The 25,558-nt window shown below is 43.2% G+C and overlaps 1 protein-coding gene across 6 annotated transcripts in view; it reads left to right on the plus strand.

Moving 5' to 3' along the window:
- The first annotated feature begins 11,909 nt into the window (after window positions 1–11,909).
- The window catches only part of msi2a (musashi RNA-binding protein 2a), a 325,090-nt gene continuing 311,441 nt past the window's right edge, over window positions 11,910–25,558 (plus strand). For 2 of the 6 annotated variants that reach the window (XM_060909349.1, XM_060909354.1), the window contains exons 1-4: window positions 11,910–12,289; window positions 12,673–12,713; window positions 12,940–13,021; window positions 14,982–15,066. In XM_060909349.1, coding sequence (XP_060765332.1) covers window positions 12,228–12,289; window positions 12,673–12,713; window positions 12,940–13,021; window positions 14,982–15,066 — 270 coding nt within the window. In that variant the 5' untranslated portion in view covers window positions 11,910–12,227. The remainder of the gene's footprint in view (window positions 12,290–12,672; window positions 12,714–12,939; window positions 13,022–14,981; window positions 15,067–25,558) is intronic. The other 4 variants (XM_060909350.1, XM_060909351.1, XM_060909353.1 and 1 more) reach the window with 2 other exon arrangements.

Here is a 25,558-nt window from a genome sequence, read left to right on the forward strand (position 1 = left end):
TCAGGATGTAACTCCAGTGGTGTAGCTGCCTACAGTTCCACCAAAAGGCACTTGAGGGTATGTCCCAAATCACCTGCACAGTCACCGCACCATCGCTTGGAACACCGTGCCAAGTACAGAAGCAATTCTGCACAGACCGCTGGAGAACCCTGATGTTAGAGAGCAGCAATTTCGCTGCAATCTAGAGCAAGGAGCACAGGCATCACCCATGGCAGGCCATGAAGGGAACCGACACCCGAAACTGGGTCTGGACCTACACCACAACCGGCCGACAAAACATTCAAACGCAAAAAGAAAAAGCTCCGGTGAGAAGCGGAAGCCAAAATGTGCACAGCGTCCTCTCGACCGGAAACCTTGATCTGGAGATGATCCATGGAAAAACTGGGAATGATGTGGACTTTGACTCGGAATGGGACACCGTGACCGTATCACTATATGCACACACTTTAACACCTAGTCAGTCATCAATACACCTTACACACGCTTTTAGGAAGTCGTCGTCTTCTTTTGGCTGCTCCTGATTAGGGGTCGCCACAGCGGATCTTTCGTCTCCATTGCTCCCTGTCTTCCGCATCCTTCTCTACCACACCTGCCACTTTCATGTCCTCTCTCACCACATCCATGTATCTCCTCTTTGGCCTTCCTCGTTTTCGTGTGCCTGGCAGCTCCATCCTCAACATTCTCCTTCCAACATGCTCTGCATCTCTTCTCAGGATGTGTCCATACTATCTCAGTCTCATCTCTCTTAAGCTAGTATCTCACTGGGCTGCGACAGCTTGCGACAAATTGCGAACGTCATTCGCGAGAGAGTTTTAAAAGTGTCTTGAAACATTCGCGGGGCTTTTCAATTTCCTCGCACGAGTTGCAAAGTGTCGCTCCTTCGTCGCTGAAATTTTGAACATGTTCAAAAAATTCGTGAGACAAAATTTCTCTCAAAATAGCCGCAAATGCGTCGCTGGTGTCGCAAAGCCGTCGCGAACCCTTCTCAAGTCAGTTTCCCTGAGGCTTCCTCTACTTCCCTGCCTGTCGAGTGAAAGCCAGGCTGCGACAGCCTGCGACTAGTTGGAGACACAACAATTAAGGTAAAATATGCGAATATCAATTCAGTGTAATTCCAAGTGAAAATTGTAGCTAACTCGCATATTTTATCGCAATTGTTGTTTCCAACTAGTCGCGGGCTGTCGCAGCCCAGTGAGATACTACCCTTAGCTTAATTCCCAAGCTCTCCACATGTGCTCGTTCCTTATCCTGTCCAACCTTCTCACTCTCATCGCAAACCTTAACATCCTCAACTCCGCCACCTCCAACTTTGCCTCCTGTCTCTTCGTTAAGGGTCCGGTCTCCAATCCATACATCACAGCTGGTCTCACTACTGTCTTATACAGCTTACCTTTCACTTTTGCTGGGACTTTCCGATCACAAATGACTCCCGAAATCCTTCTCCAACTGCTCCACCCTGCCTGCACTCTCTTTCTCACCTCACTATCGCAGCCCTCATTTTCCTGCACAGTTGACCCCAGGTATTTGAGTTCACCAACTTTCTTTACGTCTACTCCTTGCATCTTTGCTACACTTTCATCCCCGTTCTCACTGATGCACATGTATTCTGTTTTGCTAATCCAGCCACTGGGGGTGCATAAGCGTACTCTTGGCACTGGTCCCAAGCCTGGATAAATTGGAGAGGGTTGCGTCAGGAAGGGCATCCGGCATAAAACTGTGCCAAATCTAACATGTGGATTGAAACGAGAAACACACGTTTTTAGGAAGTGAGAGTAAAAAAAAAAAAAGAGCGAGCCCATAGGAGACCTACATCAATAGTGTCCTGCTCTATACGTTTTTGTTACTATATATGTATAAGGAGAGATGATAAAACTTCCATATGACAGCCATGCTATTATGATGTTCCTTCACATGCCTACACACTTCTCTGCCCACCCCACACATTCTCACACACACACCCGCTTCTTGACATTGAGTTATTCATTGTGCTTTGACATCCACATATTACCGTTTTTCTCCGTCTCGAGCTACTTTGACATCAGAGTGCTGCGCGAGAGGACAATTTGAGTCTCGCTGAAGCTGGCAGAGCGCACGAGCATCCAGGGCTCCTCACCATATCAGCTTGACCCTTTAATGGAGGTAACGGGCACATCTTCCACGCAAGGCCTGTAATATAAAATACATTAAAGCATCATCCAGACAGTTATGTCGCTTTTGTCATTCCTATTATGCTGCATGTTTTTTGCTGTTTCAATATTATTGGGTGTAAAAAAAAAAAAAAAGAAGAAAAGAAATGCATTTGCAGGAGGAATCGGCTCATAGGTTTAGGTTTGCGCACGCCTCACTTATTGATCTATTCGGGGCGTCTAACAGATGTAGGGTATTAAAAATTAAACCCTCCTTTAAATACTTTATCCGTTCATTAATCAAACACAGATGCCGCTCCGACTGCGAGGCACATTTCGGAAATGTGTGCCTGCCACACAATAATGGAGCATCTCCTCTTTGTATTTAACAAGAAGGGATTCTGTCTTGCAGTCAGTTGTGATAAACCGTCCTGCCATTCTGTTTATACTCACCAGCTGCCATATTTACTATGAATCTTAGAAAAGAATCCTATTTTCTCTACTGCCTGTGAGTCATGCATTGAAATAATGCTCCTGGTGTTACAGAATCCTGTCGAGAAGCACTTTATAAAAATAAATAAATAAAGTAGGCTGTGTTAACCTATAGGCATGCCATGTGTTTGTTTTCCTATCCTTCGGATGACTTTTCACGGATTTAATTATTAATACAGATAACTAAGGCTATGCGACACCTAAATCTAATCCTAAGCTTATAACACCAGTAAATAAAAGGAAACTTTTTTTTTTGGCTCATTTATTTAAAGAAGCAATTATCCTCATGGGGACCATCCAAATGTCAGATATTCCTACCCTTGTGCAGGCTTTTGGGATCTTAAATGTGTAACAGGGTTGAGTTTTTATTATTGAATGCTAATGCCATGAGAACTTTGTAACCTGACCGTCAACGACAGCACAGCTCACTCCGGGCCCCGTCTAGTCCAGAAGAAAGGATCTAAAGTGGGCCACCTTACACAGTAAACGTTGCAAGCTATATATAGAAGCTCTATCCACCCTAGGAATACCAACCTATTTGCCAGAAAGAATCCAAAACAGCGAGGAATTGACCGAGAAGAAGCGATTTTTGTTGAACTCCTCATTAAGCCTTAATTAGTCCATAATTTCATTAATAATTGTAATGAAGCAAATCTGGGTAGAAGTTATATGCATCCTAGGTACCCCTACCTTCATGCCAGAAAGCATCAAAATTGGTGAAGAATGGAAGGAGAAGCGATTTGTGTGGAAACTGCTCGTTAGGGATTGATTACTCGATATCTTCATTATTAATTGCAATTATGCAAATTTGCGCAGAAGCTATATGCACCCCAGGCAGAGCTACCTTCCTGCCAAACAGAATAAAAATCGGTGAAGAATTGAGAGAGAAAAAGTGATTCTCATGAAATGTGGACGATGCCAGGAGAACGACAAACGACGGACAACACATGATAGCATAAGCTCATCGCCTGTCAGCTGGATGAGCTAATAATTGACTTCCAACGCGTGTAACTATAAACAGATTAAAAAGTACTGTCTTGTTCATGAATAAATTAGAATTTGCCATGGTGTAAAATGAATAAAACACTTCAGGATGTGCTGCTTGTAGTAAAATAGTCAACTTGGGCTGCATGACACCATGCTGAAGTTGATTAAGTATTTTGCCTACTTACTGATCACTCTTAGACTTTGGTTTTGGGTTCATTTCTCAGTTCAGGGAAAGCTGATCACTTTATCAGCTTAATAAGCCAATCATGTGGCAGAAGCAGAATGCGTAAAATCGTGCACATCCAGGTTAAGAGCTTCAAGTAAAGTTCACGTCAAACATTGGAGTGTGGAAAAAGATTCTGATCTCGGGGACTTTAACTGTAGGATTTTTTTTTTTGGTGCAAGATGGACTGGTTTGTGTTTTACAAAAACTGCTGACACACCAGCCAACAGTCTCGAGAGGTTATACAGAATGGTGCGAAAAACAGAAAACATTGAAACGCAGTGAGTCGCAGCTCTGTGGGCGGAAACGCCTTGTTGATGAAAGAGGGTGGAGTAGAATGGCCAGGCTGGTTTGTAGTGGCTGGGTTCCAGGAACCTGAAGCTACAGTTGGCACTGAAAGTGGACCTTTGAAAATTGTAAAAACATCACCTGGTCAGATTTTGGTTCTTAGCATTACTAACCAAGTGTTTAATGAGATTACACGACCAATACAGTGAGAGGAGTATTCCCTGAAGATTCTGGGCCAAGCAGAAGGTCTTGGACTGGTAAAGAATCCCTGCTGAGCTCTGTGCATGGACTGGATTGTGCTTTACTCACTTTAAATAAAAAAATACACACAAAACAAGCCTGGCACTGGTCTGTGAAGGGAGTGTGTAATCTGTTTAATGGCTGTGCACGAGCTGATTGCATTAATATTCAGTGAAGAGTGTTATCTGATGTGTTCTCACCTTACTCCTGGAAGAGATCTCGGTCGGTCACCATGAGGCTGTTGTGCAAAGACCAAATTGTGTTCCAAACAGCCGTAAACACTGCGTGCTCCAGACACAGATACTCCATAAACATCTTCAAATTTTCCAATCCACTGAACACAGAAGCTGTCACAAGCACGGTGATCTATGCACTGTAATCTTTCTCTGATTTGCAGAGCAAACGCCGGCAGCCTCAGAGCAATAATTGCCCTTTTGTAATTGTGCTTTAGCGGCTGTGTTTTTTTTTTTTTTTGGGAAAACTCCAGGTTACAGAAATCCAATTCTGCCATGTGGAATTGATGGGTGGCAATGCGTCCTTAATAAACAGCACCTGAAGATGTACTTTGTATTATTTAGAAATGATCAGATTTGGGATATTTGGTAATTAAGATCACATCCTGGCCTCCTGGTGCCGGATCTGCAGATTAGCATCAAGCGTGTCAGATGGAGGTCAATGAATGCAGGTAGTGACATTTTTGCACCAGGCAGAAATGTTTGCAGGATCTTAAGCTTCAGTCATGGAGGAATTGAGCGAGTGTTAGCAAAGTGTCAAGGCTGGAGGAACTGAAGATGTTTATTAAGGAGTAGAAAGGCATGTGGTTAGTCGCAGATGAAACACTTTTCATTCCTGCGAGGGCCAATCTGTTGTTTTGTGTTTAATATAGCATTCTGCTTTACAAGAAAAGAAGAGAAGGTCATGTAAGATAAGAGGAAGCAGATTTCTTACAGCGGTAATGAGACTCGAACTCACGACCTTATGATCATGAGCATTGAACCTGATAAAGCATTTGAAAACTAATAAACAGAAATAAATAAAGAAAAAGTTTGTTCAAACATTTGTAAACATTATCAGTAAGTTTGATTTGCAAAAAATGTGTTTCACTTGTACCTTTTGGGGGAAAATAGATTTAGTGAGGAAAATGTATTTCATTTTTCTCTTTTTGGAAAAAAAAATGTCGGTTAGCAAATTTACCTTGTTTTTTTTTTTAATTAAAAAGTAAAATGTGTTTAATTTGATCTTAATTCTAAATTAAGAAAAAAAGCAAAATGTTTAACTTTTTTGAGGTACAAAATTATTTAGTGAAATGTTTAATTTTTACCTTTTTTAAGAAAGAAAGCATGTTGGATAGCACATTTTTACCTTTTTTGAAATGTATTTAATCTTCTTAAAAAAAAATTATATACAGTACCGTGCAAAAGTCTAAATAGTAGACTCTGATATTTTTTTTAAAGCAAAGGGTCGTCTCACACCAAATGTTGACTTTTTGTTTCATTTATTATGGCTTAGTGCTTACTGTTTATAAGTAAGAGCGGGGAAGCCATGGCCTAATGGTTAGACTAGAGAAACAGCTTTAGGATCAAAAGGTTGCTGGTTTGATTCCCTAGACCAGCAGGACTGGCTTAAGTGCCCTTGAGCAAGGCACCTAACCCCCAACTGCTCTGGCAAGAGTGGTGGCGTACCTTGTGTCTGATTCATCTCATCTCATCTCATTATCTGTAGCCGCTTTATCCTGTTCTACAGGGTCGCAGGCAAGCTGGAGCCTATCCCAGCTGACTACGGGCGAAAGGCGGGGTACACCCTGGACAAGTCGCCAGGTCATCACAGGGCTGACACATAGACACAGACAACCATTCACACTCACATTCACACCTACGCTCAATTTAGAGTCACCAGTTAACCTAACCTGCATGTCTTTGGACTGTGGGGGAAACCGGAGCACCCGGAGGAAACCCACGCGGACGCGGGGAGAACATGCAAACTCTACACAGAAAGGCCCTCGTTGGCCACGGGGCTCGAACCCGGACCTTCTTGCTGTGAGGCGACAGCGCTAACCACTACACCACCGTGCCGCCTTAGTAAAAAGTTTTTAATTAATTAATTAATTAATTAATTAATTTTTATTTAGTTTTTTAAAAATTGTTGGGGAAAAATTTGTTATTTTCAATCTTTGATGCCTTTTGGCGTACATCACAAACATATCATGCAGAGACAACTCAAGTGAATTAAAATAAGGACAACACATCAATACAGTGGGATTAGAATTAGAAAAAAACCCCACCTTTTGGTGAAGTCGCTTCATCTCACATTGGGGGAAAAAAGAGAGAAAAATCCAACCTTGAACTGAAATATATTTCCTCAGAGAAAAACAAATCCCTCACCAAGAAACAATTATTTTCACTAAAAAAAGGTTAGTTTTTTCTAACCCTTTTTACTAATCTTTACAAGGGGTGCCAATAATTGTGGAGGGCACTGTAGAAAATTACTTCACGTATCAAGCATTCAACACTCAACAGTGTGAATTCATGTATCTAGAGAAATCTAACGACAGTATGGATATGCTGTACTGATATATAGGTATGTTGCATGTCGTAAACTGGTAAAAGGGATGTTACACGTGAACATGTGAAATACTGAATAGATCTGATTAAATGTATAATTTGAAGTCCAACCTAGAAATGGGACCCAATCCAAGGATATAGCGGTGCAATGAAGGGTTAGGTGTCTCCATGAACAGTCCAACAGTGCCTCTGTGGCTGTCTTGGGATTTGAACTCACAACCCACTGGTGACTAGCACAGAACCTGAGTGAGCAAAGCACTGATCAAACTGCATGTTTACTTTGAAGAGTCTTTCTCCGTCTCGCTGCTTCAGTCCCTCAGTAGTGCACACTTCACTGTAAGACACGGCTCTGGACCTCTTGAAGGACTTGTTAATGAGCTGCTGAGGTGCATCACGTGTGCTGGGAGCACAACCAGGAGGTTTATTTTCAACACACACATCTTTCTCTCCGTTTCTGGCTGGAAGCGTCGTCTTCCTCCTCCTCTCACTCGTCTCCCCGGCTGTAGTGAGGAAATAAACAGCAATCACTGTAGCATGACTTAAAAGCCACCGAGCATCCTGCTTTAATTGAGCTCTCAGTTGCAAGGCTATGTGATGGAAAACTAGGTGTGCGTCGCCCACAGCTGCTGAGCAGGTCTATTCACAGGCGACGGACAAAAAAATCATTTTTCCTCCGACACTGTAACTCTTAGAGAGATGCGTGCTGCATGTACAGTGGGTTTACTGAGAGCTGTGAATTGAGAAGAAATAATTATACAGATCAAATTAAATGACGACGTACAACAGCAACGTATTGTTATATCCGTAAGATATAACACACAACGCAGTAGTGTGAAAAGCTTCCACCTGAAAGTTGATTACTTTCCTATAGCAGCATGTTTTATTCCTCTTGGATCAACTTTTTATCCAATTATAGTTATATAGTTATAGTTAATATGATGGAATGTCCTCAAAATGACATTTCCTGTTATTGCTTATGTTATAGCAGCTATAAACATCCAGACACTTGTTTTCCTCTGATGAAATTACTTCAAACAAAATGAAATGCAGCTTGTCATGTTACCAAGAAGAAAGTGCAAAATCCTGTCTTTTTAGACTTTCTTAAGTGTTTCTGTGCATATTCTCCTCATGTCTGTGTGGGTTTCCTTTCCTCCGACCTCTCAAAAAAAAAAAAACCCCAAAAAACGTGCACTGTTATGGTTTGGAGTCCTGGGATCTGCCATGACTCTTGCCAGGATAAAGCACTTACTGAGGAATGAATAATCAGTTTAATCATATTTAATCAAATGATCAAAAACAATGCATGCAAAATTTGATATCCAGTAGCAGTCAAAAGTTTAGACACCCCTCCTCATTCATAGGTTTTTATTTATTTTGTATTTTCTACATTGTAGAACAATACTGAAGACATCAGAACTATGAAAACAAAGTGTTTAAAAAAACCTCAAAATGTTTGATATTTTCGATGCTTCAGCGTATCCAACGTTTACCTTGATGACGCTTTGCACACTTTGGCATTATCTTAACCAGCTTCCTGAGGTAGTCACCTGGAATGATTTTCAATTAACAGGCGTGCCTTGTCAAAAGGTAATTAGTGGACGAGTTTCTTGCCTTCTTAATGCGTTTGAAATCAAACATCCATCCATCCATCCATCATCCATAACTGCTTATCCTGTGCAGGGTTGCGGGCAAGCTGGAGCCTATCCCAGCTGACTACGGGCGAAAGGCGGGGTACACCCTGGACAAGTCGCCAGGTCATCACAGGGCTGACACATAGACACAGACAACCCTTCACACTCACATTCACACCTACGGTCAATTTAGAGTCACCAGTTAACCTAACCTGCATGTCTTTGGACTGTGGGGGAAACCGGAGCACCTGGAGGAAACCCACGCGGACACAGGGAGAACATGCAAACTCCGCACAGAAAGGCCCCGTCAGCCACTGGGCTCGATATTATGTCTCTCGTCTCGTCTCGTCTCGTCTTCTTCCGCTTATCCAGGACCGGGTCGCGGAGGCAGCAGTCTAAGCATGGAAGCCCAAACTTCCCTTTCCCCAGACACCTCGGCCAGCTCCTCGGGAAGAACACCGAGGCGTTCCCAGGCCAGCCGAGAGACATAGTCCCTCCAGCGTGTCCTGGGTCTTCCCCGGGGCCTCCTCCCGGGGGGACATGCCTGGAACACCTCCCCAGGGAGGCGTCCAGGAGGCATCCGAAAAAGATGCCCGAGCCACCTCAGCTGGTTCCTCTCGATGTGGAGGAGCAGCGGCTCTACTCCGAGCTCCTCCCGAGTGACTGTGCTTCTCACCCTATCTCTAAGGGAGCGCCCAGCCACCCTGCGAAGGAAACTCATTTCAGCCGCTTGTATCCGCGATCTTGTTCTTTCTGTCATTACCCAAAGCTCATGACCATAGGTGAGAGTCGGAACGTAGATCGACCGGTAAATTGAGAGCTTCGCCTTTTGGCTCAGCTCCTTCTTCACCACGACAGACCGGTAAAGCGACCGCATCACTGCGGAGGCTGCACCGATCCGCCTGTCGATCTCACGCTCCATCCTTCCCTCACTCGTGAACAAGATCCCGAGATACTTAAACTCCTCCACTTGAGGCAGGACTTCTCCACCAATATGAGATATTATGTCTCATAATCCATTAATTCATATTGTATCTCGAACTGCTCACCTCGGTAAAGAGAAACGACATATCCATCATTACTTTAAGACACGAAGAAGTGTCTGTAAATTCATAACAATAAGGAGAAAACAATTAGAAGGCGTGTCTAAACTTTTGACTGGTACTGTACAATTTCAAAATAAAGAATAAGTCAGATTTATTATTAAAATTCATGCACAAATCAAGTCACAAATGCAGGGCGTCCAAAACAAACAAAACAAGGACCACTGATAGTAAAAATACATGCATATAATTTTGTATTTATTAATTACACCATATGTTCATCATGTTCACCTTTACATGTGATACACTTTCTCAGCCACTGTATCACGTGTGACTTTTTGTATGGACACACTACTCCATATAGACTTTGACAACCTTTATTGTCATTCAGTCTGCAACAAGTGTACGCTGAATGAAATTTCGTTGCAATTTGGCTCAGCACAGAAATAAATGTGAAGTGTATTAAATTAAATTATGCAGCAGCAAAAATATTATAAAGTGCAATAGTATAAAGTGACCTGTGGAATTAGGAATGTTCAAGTTATAAATAGAAGTTTAGAGTTTGGGTTGGCGGCACGGTGGTGTAGTGGTTAGCGCTGTCGCCTCACAGCAAGAAGGTCCTGGGTTCGAGCCCCAGGGTCGGCGAGGGCCTTTCTGTGTGGAGTTTGCATGTTCTCCCCGTGTCCGCGTGGGTTTCCTCCGGGTGCTCCGGTTTCCCCCACAGTCCAAAGACATGCAGGTTAGGTTAACTGGTGACTCTAAATTGACCGTAGGTGTGAATGTGAGTGTGAGTGGTTGTCTGTGTCTATGTGTCAGCCCTGTGATGACCTGGCGACTTGTCCAGGGTGTACCCCGCCTTTCGCCCGTAGTCAGCTGGGATAGGCTCCAGCTTGCCTGCAACCCTGTAGAAGGATAAAGCGGCTAGAGATAATGAGATGAGAGATGAGATGAGAGTTTGGGTTTGGAGTTCAGCAGTCTGGCGACCTGGGGGAAAAAGCTGTTACAGAACCTGGTGGTCCTGCACCTAATGCTGCGGAACCTCTATTGTGCTATTTAAAAAAAAAAAAGCCTGTCGCCTCAAAGCAAGCAGGTTCTAGGTTCTGCCAACCAAGTTTGTATATTCTCCTCGTGTCTCTGTGGGTTTCCTCAGAGTGCTCTGGTTTTCTCCCACCGTCCAAAGACATGCAGATTAGGTCACCTGGTTAGTCTCACTCACTCACTCACTACTTCCAGCATGTGGGGTTGCTGCCCTGCGAACCCTACTGATCCATTATGTCATTAACTGGAGGATAGTTTTATGCCGGATGCCCTTCCTGACGCAACCCTCCCATTTCCAGGCTTCGGGAAACAACCATTCGCACCTATTGACAATTTAGAGTAGCCAGTTAACCTAACTGCCTGTCTTTGGACTGTGGGGGAAACCCATGCAGCAAGGGGGAGAACATGCAAGCTCTACACAGAAAGGCCCCCTGTCGGCCACTGGGCTCGAACCCAGAACATTGTTGCTGTGACACAGCAATGCTCACCCCAATGCCGCCCAGGTCACCTGCTCACTCTAAACTGCCCATCTGTGTCGATCTGAGTGTTTGTCTGTGTGTAGGCCTGTCATAGATTGCCAACCCGTCCAGGATGAACCCCGCCACTCAGCTGGGATTGGCTCCAGCTCAACCACGATCTTCAGAAGAAGAAGAACCTTTATTTGTCACATGCACACTTCAAGCACAGTGAAATTCATCCTCTGCATTTAACCTATTTGAAGCAGTGGACACCCAGAGCAGCTGTAGAGCGCCCGGGGAGCAGTCAGGGGTTAGGTGCCTCGCTCAAGGGCACTTCAGCCCAAGGCCGCCCCACTGCATGTCTTTGGACTGTGGGGGAAACCCACGCAGACACGAGGAGAACATGCAAACTCCACACAGAAAGGCCCTCGCCGGCCGCTGGGTTCGAACCCAGAACCTTCTTGCTGTGAGGCGACCGTGCTCACCGCTACACCACCATAATGGATGGATAAACGGTATAACGAGCGTTTTTCTCAGGGTGGATTTGAATCTAATGGGCTGAATAGCCGATTAAACGTATTGTTCTGCCATTATCTGGGTTTTTAATTGTATACAACTGTTTACGATTACAAGCAGTTATAGACCGGAATAAAGAAGGTTAAAAAAAAAAAAAAAGTGCGTGCGTGTGTGTTCGATTGATTGACCAACAGAGGGCGTGGTTTCCCGAGTCGTCCTCTTCAGAAGGCGGAGAGTTGTGTTGTCGCTCTTGACGTCAAGAGCCCTGGCCACACCCTCTCCTTCTGGCCGTTAGAGGGCGGGGCAGGAGCAGGAGGCTGAGCCTGATCCCCACGTGTGACGATTTTGCCTTCCCGCTTCGGTAATATTCCTCCTGCGCTGCTGTTTGCTCCTCGTCCCTCTCTCTCTCTCTCTCTCTCTCTTTTTCTTGTATGTGTGTGTGCGCGCGCACGAGAGTGAGTGAGTGAGAATGCGTGTGCATGTGCGCGCGCGCGCATGAGTGTGTGTGTGAATGAGTGTGTGTGAGTGAGTGAGTGAGTGTGTGTGTGCGCCTCGTAGTTTTATTGCCCTGTAGTTTTTTTTTGGGGGGGGGTTCTTTTTTTTTTTTTTCCGTGAGACAGCGCTATGGATGGAGACGGGAGCCAAGCCACGTCCGGAAGCCCGAGCGACACGCAGCATGACCCGGGGTAAGATCAGCGCTCAGCCCGGGACTCCTCGCTCCTTTTGCTTTCTTGGGGTTGGTTTTTGGTCCTTTTTTTTGTCGGAGTGAAATGAAAGCAAAGAGACGCCGACGGCGTCCCCGTTAGTCCTTCCGGATACACACACACACACACACGGCGGCTTTGTTTGCTTACTTGCTTTCTTTCATCTTCACAATTTCAGGATCTATATAGATATATATATTTGCAACCACAATGCAACTTGCTTTTCTTAAACAATCTTTTTAAAATAAAGAATTGTTATGAATAAGTAAAGGTTCCACCTTCAGAAACATGGCCGATCCCACACCTGGAACTCACTTCTTTCTTTTCTTTCTCTCTCTCTTTTTTTTTTCTTTTTCTTCTTGCAGTAAAATGTTTATCGGCGGCCTGAGCTGGCAGACCTCACCAGGTAAAGCATGACCTTTATGTTCATCTTGATCATTCTCTTTATAAACCTGGTGTTCAGATCTGACAGTAAATTAGAAATGGAGATGTTTTCCCCTTCTGTTCATCCCGGAGTCCTCTATTCGACCCCTGCGCGCTGGCACGGAGGGGCGCTTTTTTACGCGCAGTGCGAGAATGAATGAATGAATGACCCGCTTCTTCCCTCTCCTTTCTTCTCTTCTGGCCCGCAGACAGCCTTAGAGAATATTTCAGCAAATTTGGAGAGATCAGAGAATGCATGGTGATGCGAGACCCCACAACCAAACGCTCAAGGTAAACCCAGGAATTATTATTATTTATAGTTGAAAGTAAAGCTGCTTCTTCATTGGCATGAGGTAGGACTGACCCTGTGTTGGTGGGATTCTCTAAGTCCCAAGTTGCTCTGCTCTGGAGAAAAGCTCGATTCAAACCCTGCTACTGCTGCTTTAATGCAGTCTGACATTGACTAGCAACCTTACATTCTAGAGGTGTGTGTGTGAGATACACATGTGCTGTCCTCCTTTCTGCACATCCAACACACCATGACTGAGCTCCAAAACAGTATATTTACATTGTCTCAATTCAGGTTGCTAGTTTTTTATTTATTTGTTTGTTTTTTTGTTTGTTTTTGTAGTGTATATAAAGTGCATGATGCACCAAAACCTCCAACTTTTCCAGGTGAAGTTTAACACTATACACCTGGTGTGATTTAAAAAAAAAAAAAAAAAAAGGTGCTATGGTTTATTCGGTAGGTGCTCTAGAAATCTTTCTCTCCACACAAGATGTTTTTTCTGCTTCTAAAATTATTCCCAAAGATGAGCTGAAATCGAAAACTGTGGTTCAACCTTGATCGCATGTACGATGTGTGTTGTGCACGATTCATCAGGACAAACATATTTTCTAAGATTTGTTTTCCATAATCATCCTTCAAAATGCCGTGAACCAAATTGAAGTTAGAAATTTCACCTTATGGAAAGAAGGAAAATGTGAAATAAACTCCACCCCCCCGCACAGCCTTCAGGAGCTAATAACGTAAAATTTTAATTCTTGGATTCTTTCCTGTGCTTCTTTACAATTATTTTGCTTTTGTTATGTGTGGAGTCTGGCATGGTGATCAGTCTTCACTATCACACTTGGTCATGAAGTGGCGAGCCGGATCTGTGCAGGTGAATCGCCACGCCGTGTCAGGTTAAGTGGGAATTCTCCTGAATCTGGCAACCCTGGAGTCCTGCCTTGTGTTTCACTGGCAGTCGGAGAGCTGGCCGTGCAAAAGCTGCTGCTCTAATGCAGTCTGACATTGACTTGGGGACTGTACAGCAACTGTAGTGTGTGTGTGTGTGTGTGTGTGGTGTCCTCCTTTCCGCACACACAACACCCACCAAGCGGCTTCCTCAGAGCTGAGCATTGATAGCTGCTATATTTAAAGCGTCCTGACCTGCTCTGTGTTGCGCTGACACTTGCATCAAGGAGAGAGGGAAAAAAACGGCAGTGCAAAAGCTGCTGTCTAATGCAACCTGACGTGTGTGTGTGTGTGTACACTCTAGGGTTGTTATCTTGTCCCAGCTTCACAGTTAGTCACAGTGTGTCATCAGACGATGACATCACTGCTGATCTTTCTTTTTTTCAAATTCTGATTAAAATGCATTTTTTTGTCAGTAACTATCCATTTTATCCCAAAAGTTCCTTACTCAGGTGGAGCCCATCCCTTCCCCCACCTCGTATCTTGCTTCAATTCCCAAAAGTTCAAAACCTGCCCACTTGGATTACTAAAGCAACCACAAGGGGGCTCTGAAAACGCTTCGGCAGTCTTTAATCTGCTGTGCTTGTAAACATGTTGCATCACGAGCGTATTCGTAAGCTCTTTATGTACGACGTTTATCAACTCAAACGCAACCACACAGAGCATGAAACTGTATTTTTGGCTAAGCAGCGCTACACGCTGCCATGCTAGCTAGATATTTATTTATTTATAACCTTTCCTCATGGACCTTTCTTTCAGCTTGTAATAACAATGTGATAAATACCAACAGCGAAAGAGGTTTTATTGAAAAGTCCTTCCTACTAGGTTACACACTGCGTAACACTCCCAGAGTTGTTTCCTCGCATGTAAAACATGCCAGAGAATATTCCTTAAGGCAAATCTGTTGCTCCTGCTCACCAGGATAAATGAAGTGATGCAATGATGAAATGTATGTCTTTTCCTCCCCTTCCACACTGTGTCTCATTATGTTCTGTGTCTGTTTTTGTCCCACAGAGGCTTTGGATTTGTTACGTTTGCTGACGCAGCCAGTGTAGATAAAGTCCTAGCTCAGCCGCACCACGAATTAGACTCAAAGACGGTAGGTTTGCTTGTGGTTTTTTTTTTTTTTTTTGTATTATTTTTTTAAGAATGATTTTCAATTGTGCGATGTTTGTTTGCTCTCTTCTTCACACACACACTCAGTCTTTTCCTTTCTGGACAGCTCCCATGCCTGCACTTTGCCATTGCTTGCACTCATGATCATCAAATGAACAGAGTGTGTTAATGAAGAATAATTTCATGTCTGTTCTGTGTATATAGGCAGATCTGTTCTACAATTAGTACATCATCCATATGTGAATTCTCGGAGTGACGCTTCAGTGAGCGAGAACGTCTCTATACGACCATGATCCCACCTGTCGTCTTTTTTTTTTTTTTCCCTCCCTCAGAGGGAGGAGCTAAGAAGCAAGGAAATTAAACAATGAGGCACAAGTAAAGAAATGACAAGAAGCATACCCTGGTCCGCATCAGTGAGCTCGAGTCAGCGTGTGAGCAGCTTTGTCTGTCGGAAATTTGTGTTTCTCTTGGCGTCTCGACTTTATTCAGGGAACGAAGTGTGCCCTTGTGGAACCAGATTAGTAATACATTGTTCATGGTTCACTTTCTCATTGTTCTTTATCCTTTCACATAGTTATACACATTGTGATGAAAGACACTGACACGCCCCCTCACGTTTACACGGCAAAGTTTATTGGCTTGTTGAATTTGCTGTGTTTAAAAAAAAATTTTCAAAAAATCTTGTTGCTTCACCTGACTTCTTTTCTTGAACCTGTTCAAGGTGCAGAAGTGCACCATACAGTCCTGAAATTACAGCACCAATACGGATTTGTACGAATCCAAGAAAATAGCAACTTGGAAGATTTACAACGCAGTCAAAAAAACACGTCTGGATGCCCTTCTACTGGCGTAATAAGAACATCCAACCCATGTCGACATCATGCCAGTGTGTTTCATGGGGCACCAGTTCTTTTGAACTCGGGAGTTAAAGCCGTTAACGGATGGCGGGGTGTCCGAGCTCCACGCTTTCCGCGTGCTGCATACCATTATGGCATCGGTTTAAAAGCTGTGAAACGCCAGATGTGGAGAATCACTCGAGGTCCTCTGGGGCAGTTAACCGAGGATGAATAACGGCTGCACTGATTTATGAAGGGTAACAATACGGCGGCTTGAGGATAAGGAGATAAAGACGTGTCGAGTGGCTAAATCTATAGTTCTGGAGTGTCGCTGTAGCTGTTTTTATTGAATTATTTAGTCATGTCACAGCTGCTGTTGTGAACGTGGGCCTGGCTGAAAAGGCATGATGTATTGAAAACCAATCCTGGGTAGAGTATGGAGAACATGCAGACTTTGGAGTTTCGTCTCTGTGTGAGAGAAAGAGAGAGAAAGTGTCAAAAAAAAAAGTTGTTTCCCATACTCAATCACGATTGGCTAGGATTGCTGTGATTGACAGGGAGAAAGTATGATATCCCTCCCACCCAGAGAGCACGGCTAGTTTTGTTGTTGTAGACTTGTGTGGCGGAGAGTCTGTCTGTCTTGCATTCAAACCTGTGATTTTCAGACCATAAAGCGAGTGCTTTTCTGCGGTGAAGTTTTTTTTTGGGGGGGGGATATCTATACTTGCAGCTCATTCATAAATGTACAGTGAGACTCTCAGCCTATGGTTAATATTTATGGAAGGAGTCTCCAGTGTTCATAAGGAGTAAAGCTGTAACTTTTGAGTTTTCTGCAAAGTCTTTTTTTTGCATCAAAACAAACTGCATTTTATTTTCTGTTGTATTAATGCTGAGAGAGAGAGAGAGACTGGTGAAGGAACTACTGTTTATCGCTGCTATAACGTAACAGGAGGATAACAGGATCTAACTCGTTTCATGGATGTTCCCCAACATTAAATGCAACTATAAATGGATAAAAAGTAAAATTGAGCACTCTTATTTTCCTATGAAGGCACACCTCCATGTGTGTTTTATTCTTTACATACATCAAAACAATGTAGAAAGTGTGTGTGTGTGTGTTTCTCTCAGAGTTTAGTGCAGATAATAAGAGGGTTATATGAAATGCACCTCAGGTCACCTATTTTTCAGTGGTAATTATAATGGTTTTTCTTGCAAGCATCACCTTGAAAAGGGATTAAAAAAACTGCCGAGAGTGTGTAGCACTTTTCCAAGTCAGCACCGGAGTCAGGTGTGTTGAATAAATTTCCAGCACACGCACACTAGTTGGATAAGAATGACATAAAATATACAGAGAGATAGAAAAGTCTAACTAGCAAATTCTGCAAATCTGTGCAGGAGATGATTAAGTAACAGCTGTACCAAAAATAAAATGTGTGCACAGCAATAAATAGGCGGAGTGTGGAGTGTGATCCCGAGCCCAACACACACACACACACACAGTGTGTATTTTTGTAACGCAAATCGCTGAAGGTTTCACGTCTGTAGAGTTCGGAGTTTGGCTCTGTGGATGAGCTGCTGCTCGGGGGAAGAAGCTGCTGATTATGATTTTCGTGCCTTGTGGTTTTTGGTGCATCGTTTTGATGACGTATGTGGAGACGTGTAGATTGGGTTTCTGACTAAAAGTTCTGGAAAAGGATTAAAATTTGGGGAAAAAAAAAACACCCTCCAATGGTGTTGTCTGTCGGTGAGGTGACACAAATCATGATAGTTGAAGAGGTATTTCTGTGATGTGTATTTTGGTTTGCTAAGAGACGGTGGGAAACGCAGTGCTGCTTAAAAAAAAGACAAAAAAGGAAGAATGTAAATAAGTAAGCACTGCAAAGAATGAAATTAGAACAATTTAGTTATTTCAGGATGAAAATGTTACATCAGTTGGATGCAGCGTTTAGAATATTTATTTATTTTTTACATTGTGATTTTATAATGGGCGGCATGGTGGTGTAGTGGTTAGCGCTGTCGCCTCACAGCAAGAAGGTCTGAGTTTGAGCCCCGTGGCCGGCGAGGGCCTTTCTGTGCGGAGTTTGCATGTTCTCCCCGTGTCCGCGTGGGTTTCCTCCGGGTGCTCCGGTTTCCCCCACAGTCCAAAGACATGCAGGTTAGGTTAACTGGTGACTCTAAATTGAGCGTAGGTGTGAATGTGAGTGTGAATGGTTGTCTGTGTCTATGTGTCGGCCCTGTGATGACCTGGCGACTTGTCCAGGGTGTACGCCGCCTTTCGCCCGTAGTCAGCTGGGATAGGCTCCAGCTTGCCTGCGACCCTGTAGAACAGGATGAAGCGGCTAGAGATAATGAGATGATTTCATAATTAGTTTGTTTAAAAAAAAAAAAATTTCCAGTTTAGGGCTGGGCGATATAGCTGAAATATTGATCACAATAAAATGTTTAATTTCAGTCAATATCTGTAATTATTGATCATTTTTAATGACCTATTTCTTATAATTGCCCGGAGGGGAGGTTCATTTGAACCCCTTTATTTTTAATTTAGACACTCAAAAAAAAAAAAATCAGCAATTTCTTCATCATTTTCTCAGTGTTTCCCAAACACAGACTTTCCTCAGGCGACGCCCAGGAATATTACCAGCCACCTAAAGTAATATTTGATGACCGATGAAAGTAGATAAGTGTGCAGAGCGAGAATGTCCTGTGAGCGATAGGGAAATAATGAATATCATATCCTGTCTCGGTAGAAGGAGCTGTGTCGTACTGGAACGATTGACCAAATACCGCATGGACAGAGAGCTTCCACGCTGTAGGTCGTTTCCGTCAGTGTGCACGCTACGTGTTCTTGTCAACGTTACCATGACAACATGGAGTGCTCGAGTCCAGTCAGCGCATTCAGCTTTTAACAGTCTGTGTACATTTGGGTTGCTGTTTGAAATTAAAAGGTGTTTTTTATTCCCATAAATTGCAGACGGCCGATTAAAATTTAAAAGCAGCCTGTGGTTGTCGCTGATAAATAACACGCAGTTTACTGAGCGGCATGAATGGAGCAAATTCAAATATGATCCAAAATTGCATGAGGTAGAGCGTTTTCGTGCTGCAGGTCACACGGATCTTTCTGCCACCTTCCACCACAAGTATATTTAAGGCCTGTTAAGGCCCGTTTTCTCAGTCACTCCACGTTGTTTCTGTCGCCACATGTCAGTGGTGCAACTGAACAATACACCTGTTAAATGCCTGTCACTGAGCACGCTTCTTTATCAAGGAATGTGATGTATGATGTATACATGATGGGCTTTTTATGAGCCAGGGAGGGAACACGCTTGGTTTGTTCATATAACTGTGTTCATGTGCTTTTCTGGGGCTTTGCATTTAATACATTTCACTGAAAATATTGAACAATTTTCTTCTTGCTGTTGAAGTGTCTGTCAGCGATGCAGCTCAATATTGTTTTATCACCCAGGAACAATGCAGTTATACAGTGATGCCCTCAATATCGCAAAAAACAGTGTCTGGTATTATTGTTGTATTACCTATCGATGTTAGAGTGAAAATAAGAGAAACACTATCAGATTTATTATTGAACAGTTATTCGTCAAAGGTGAAATGAATATCGGTGAATAATAAGCGAGATGAAGTCGAGGTTGTTAATTAATATTGGCTGGCGTTCAGTGGCATATCGGATATATTTTGTTCAGCTAGCATGATGTTGAATGAGTCGAAGACGAGTAGCTGAACGGAATATATCTGATAGACCACGAAAAAAAGTCGGCCGTTATTATCATTAATACACATTCCTTTTGGGTGTTCAACGCGTCTTTCTCTTTCAAAATTCTCTCAATCTTCTGTGTTTAATGATGCAAACCTGGCGGCCATGTTTTGTTTACAAATAGTCACAGTTGCTCGCTAGCGTGGAAGTTTTACGTCTCTGACGTGTCATGTCATCTTGACAACCATGCACTATCGTAAACCATATTCAACGCTCATTCTCCATTGGGTAGAGTGACGTAATACATGTAGGATAAGCGATACTCTAACAATAATTGCATGCTATCGAACCAAATGAATGAAACCCACTAGAAGGGAATAGAACATGTTTTTGTTCCATCGAAAAAGCGTTCTGTATGTATAGTAATCACCGAGATTCACTGAGCCTGAGGTGGATAATTGTTTTGGTATAAATACACGTGATTATTAAACTGTATTACAGTTTTTCTCAAATGCTAAAACACATTTCACAAATGTTTCCTCTATGTTCCCCGATGTCTAAACACAACACCCTTTTCTAAAGCTACATAAACACAACCACACCTTCTCACTTCAAAACTAAAACTTTCACACCAAAAGAGCAGCTCGAAGCTTTCAAAAATGTAAACACTATACACATCATTACACACTACAGCAAAACAATTGAAAACACAATGCTCAATTTGTGAGAAGGTTCTTTTTCATAACTGCCAATGCATATTTTTTGAAACTTTACAGTAACGGATCTTAGATCTCTGTAGAGGATTAGGCATTTAGATTTGTGAGTTTCATATGAAGAGTATAAATCTATAGAAAATACTGCATGTACACTACTGTAACACAACTCAATGCAAAAACAGAATCTATTGCACACAACAGTACTCTTGAAAACATGTTCAGGGTGTGAAGTTTTTTTATTTACTTTATTCACACCACACACACACACCACAATCACTATGCGGCATCATGTCGCTGAGCTGCATCGGGCCACATCACCTCATCCACATCGCAGGCTATATTCTCTCTTGCCAGGCACCGCGGGAAAAACGCCCTGGAATGGCGCATCCATCCTTGGAAGGCCTCCACTGGGATGTCACCACAGGCCAGCTCCATTGCCCTTAGGAGGTTCTCTCTAGTGTATGGTTGTCTGTCATAAACCTTCCATCTCCACGATGAGAAGAACTCCTCTATAGGGTTCAGGAAAGGGGAGTAGGGTGGCAGACAGATGTTTAAAAACTGGTTACTGTTGGTGGTGAACCACTCTCTGATTTGGTTTGTTCTGTGGAAGCAGACATTGTCCCAAATGATCACATAAATGGGATGTGCGGGCCCAGGATGGTGGTGTTGGCGGTCCAGGAGGATGTCTCTTAGCTCCTCTAGGAAGGAGAGGAGACGTTGGGTGTTGTAAGACCCAAGGACAGCATGCCGGTGGACAAGCCCCTCCGAACCCATGGCCGCACAAAGAGTAGTATTACCCCCCCGTTGGCCAGGAACCTCAGTGATGGCTCTTTGGCCAATGATGTTACGGCCTCTTTGCCTTCGTTTCTGCAGGTTGAAGCCAGCCTCATCCAGGAAGAGGTACTCATGAGGTCTGGCCATCGCGTCCAACTGTAATATCCTCTGTGAAAATGTGAAAGTGCACAGGTGTTCAGAACAACAGTCAATCAGGTAGCACAGTATTGTCCAGAAGTAATGTAAGCCACTGAGCAACACAGTATGTCCACTAACTGTACTGTGAAGATGGATGTATACTTACTTGCACATACTCGTAACGTAGGTCTTTGTGTCGCGCAGAGTTGCACTCAAAGGGAACCCTACAGACCTGTTTCATCCGCATCTTTTGGCGCCGGAGAACTCTGTCTATTGTGGCCAAGCTGACATCATTAGTGCTCTCAAAGTTGACATTATTGGCAATGACTTTGTCTCTGATCTCCCGGAGTCTGATGAGGTTGTTCTCACGAACCATATCCACAATGAGGGTTTCTTGTGCCGCTGTAAATATGGCAACCCTCCCACCTCTATGCGGCATTCTTTCAACTCTAAAGAAAGAAGCATGTGTTGTCAATTGACATGTTTTACAATAACAATTGATTTGAAACCAATAGACTACTTTCACAGGCTTGTAAAACTGTATTGTGACAAAGAAAGCAATAGAGTACAATACCTGTTGTGTTGTCTGAATGCCCTGATAATGGTGGCCACGGTGAACCTACTCAGGTTTGGACAGACTCTTAGTCCTGCTTCAGCCATTGTCATGCCATGGACAGTGACATGGTCAATGACTGTTGCTCGCATCTCGTCCGTAATGATGGTGCGAGGTTGTCTTGCTGTCCCTCCTGGACCTTGTACTCTCCCTCCTGGACCTTGTCCTCTCCCTTGTTGGCCTCCTCCTCTTCCTCGTTGGCCTGCACCTCTTCCTCCTCTGATTTGAACTCCACTTCCTCGTTGGCCTGCTCCTCTTCTTCCATGGCCAGCTCTTCTCCCTCCATGGTCAGCTCCTCTCCCTCCTCTGACTCGAATTCCTCTTCCCCTGACTCTGCCTTCATCCATTGTGTTTGTTTGGAATCTTCAGCAAACTGTGCACTCTGAACTTGCTTTTATACATGTGGTCACAGCATTAGCAACAAGTGTCTTCAATTTTGAGTCGTTGTGTGTAATTAATGACGCCAGGTGTGTTCATTGTGTTCAAATATTGCTGACTGTGGCAAGCATTTTGCATCACATGAGCTTTCATTTGAGAATATGAGCAGAGTTCTTTTGCAACTTGTGTTTTAGCAAGGAAAAATGTGTTTAGGTTTATGAGAACGGAGGATTGTGTTTTGTGAATTGTGTCTTCATGTGAAATGTGTTTATGATATTGGCAAATGATGGCTACATTTAGTAAATGTGTTTAGACAACTGGTCATTTGGTTTAGAGGATTGGCTTTTGTGTTTCAGCATTTGAGAAAAACTGTAATCATTTATTTCAAACTTCAAAAGCGGCATGTAAATATAATGCACACAGATTTGTCTCCTTTATCTACACCGAGTCACATAAAATACTTTGTTTTGGAATTGATAAAATGGATCACAATTCCACCTTCCCTTTGAATAGTTTGACTAACTTCGTCGCATCTTTAGTGCTTTTTGGATCAGCATTCTCTTTCGTAATTTGTACTACTTCACTTATGGCGACAAAACGATTGGCTGCTGTTTTGCCGAGTCGCTCGAGGTGATTTTCAAGGAATGGTCAGAAAAATGGCGCATGACTTCCTATAATCACCTCCGTATTTATACTAAAATGATCTCACATTTTACCTTTTTTTTTTTCCTTTTCATGACCCCTGATAAAAACAAAAATCTGGAGAAAAGTTGTCAAAAGGTTCAATTTGGAGATGTATTTCTGCCCTGTTGCGTTTTCTGCTACAAAAATCCCTTAGTTTGATGGATGATTGATTGCTCACTGCTGGTTACAACAAACCATTTGGATAAAGTGTCAAGTCATGGCGGGTGGACAAATCAGTAACCAGGACGCTCAGGGCGAGCAGATTACATGACGTTTAGTCCATGGGGCCAAGAGGCCCAAAGTAAGGATTTTTATATCACACAGAGAGACCAGTGCTGCCATGGAGTTTTTGTTTGTTTGTTTGTTTGTTTGTTTGTTTAAAATCTACAGTGGTTGAAGTTTATTTGAAGGTATGATCACAAGCCTCTGTGAGTAGCTTTTGTGCTGTAATCATGTGATCAAATGACATCATTCAGGCTGGCTTATGGCCAGCAATCCAGTTAAAGCTGTGAAATTTGAAGTTATAATTACAGTTAAATTCACTGTTGGATTTTTTTTTTTTAAATTATTCCCCCCCCAACAATAATTTACACATCTATAGAGTCGATGGGTCCAAATGGAATGCACAGTAATGGATATGTTGAAATTTTTTTTCTTGTTACTATGGCAACAGAAATGCTCCATAAGTCCACACATTTTCCACCAGTTACGAAACCGTCAGCAATTACGGCAGATTTGATACGTATCTCTCTCGAACTGGCATCCTGGAACTGCTTTCCGATTACCAAGAGGAATGTACAAATGGTATGAAACACACCTGTTCTCAGCACCAGGTCATTTTGTTGCTTTTCAAGAGCCAAACTGAAGCCTGGTTGACAGAAAATAATCAGCATACTTTCTTCTTTCAAGTGTAGGTGATGAAGACTGATTTTGGTTCCATCTGAGCATTTTTAATAACTTTTCATGAGGCACCCTGATTTCATGCAGAAGTGAATTTTGGGGATATTTCAGCTTAAAATGTATAAGAGAGCTTCTCTTTTGGAATTGCTGTCATTTTTATTTTTTATTTAAAAAAAAAAAACCCAAAAACAACCCAGGCCAAACTTCAAATCTGTCATTATCCACTGGTCCCTCTGAGTGGTACGTTGAGGTGAGTCTGGTTCATGGACTGATTTAATGGCATTTAGTAGACGTTCTTATCCAGAGCGACGTACATCGTACCCAGAGCAGCCTGGGGAGCAGTTTGGGGTTAGGTGCCTTGCTCAGGGGCACTTCAGCCATTCCTGCTGGTCCAGGGAATCGAACCAGAGACCTTTTGGTCCCAAAGCTGCTTCTCTAACCATTAGTGGCTCTTCTCAGATGTTGTGTTCGGTTAGTCGTCGACTTACAACCTATGCGACTTACGACCGATCGACTTTACAACCGTCTGGTTATGACTGGCATGTGTTTCCCAGCTGAGCTAGCTGAGCGTATGACAGTTTCCGCCCCTGCTCCCGGCAGCGCCTCTCGCCGCGTACGACAGTTTCCGCCCCAGCTCCCGGCAGCGCCTCTCGCCGTGTACGACAATTTCCGCCCCAGCTCCCGGCAGCGCCTCTCGCCGCGTACGACAGTTTCCGTCCCAGCTCCCGGCAGCGCCTCTCGCCGCGTACGACAGTTTCCGCCCCAGCTCCAAGCACACGTGCAGTCTCTGTCGCGCTCCGTCATACAGTTTCCGCCCCAGCTCCTGGTTTATGAAACGAGCAAATGCTCCCGCCAGCCTGAGCGCTGCAACAGCTGATGATGACGTAGACGACCCACAGCCAAGCACCAGTGATGCCAGCGGTCACTAAGTTTTGTATTTTGCTATGTTTTACATTTGTATTTTGCTATGTTTTACATTTGTATTTTGGTATGTTTCAAACTAAAACGTTTTCTATTTTTCACACCTGTATTTTGTATTTTTTGTTTTGCACATATTAAACGAATTGTACTGTATGCAGTGTAGTATGCAGTGTTTGACTTAAACCAAATAATGAGCCAAGGTAATGAAATAAGAAAATGTTGATAAAATAAGACTTGATTACAATATCATTACACATCACAATATACTTACAATCATTTAACATAGGCCGACTTACGACCAGATCGGTTTACGACCGGTCAGTCGTAACCAAACGCAGTCATAAGTTGACGACTACCTGTATTTCATAACTGCCTGGTGGACAAGTATGTTGACGACAAACAAACAAAAACTACTCCTTATTAATTTCTATTTATGTAGCTATGTTTAAACATGGCATAGTGTGACAACGCAGCACTGTAACTACAGTCCCATCCCGCTGCCTGCTGCACTACACACATCAGCTGAGGCTTTCATCTGTTTTACTGTAGAACGATTTATTTTACGCAGATTATTTCACCTCCACATATTGAGGTTAGGTGAACGTTTCAGAATCAGGAACAAACAGAACCGAGCTCAAACTTTGGCGAATGACTTATTGATTTTTCTTCAGATCACAGATGTGACAAACTTTTGTTAAAAGATAATCACAATCGTAAACTTGTTGGTTTCTCTTAGTTTGTTCATGCATTTAACTAGTTAATTAACCAGCTCTTTGTTATTGTATTAAATTAGCTATCACTTTTTA

The sequence above is a fragment of the Neoarius graeffei genome, chromosome 25, assembly GCF_027579695.1.
Source record: "Neoarius graeffei isolate fNeoGra1 chromosome 25, fNeoGra1.pri, whole genome shotgun sequence".
NCBI classification, from domain to species: Eukaryota; Metazoa; Chordata; class Actinopteri; order Siluriformes; family Ariidae; genus Neoarius; species Neoarius graeffei.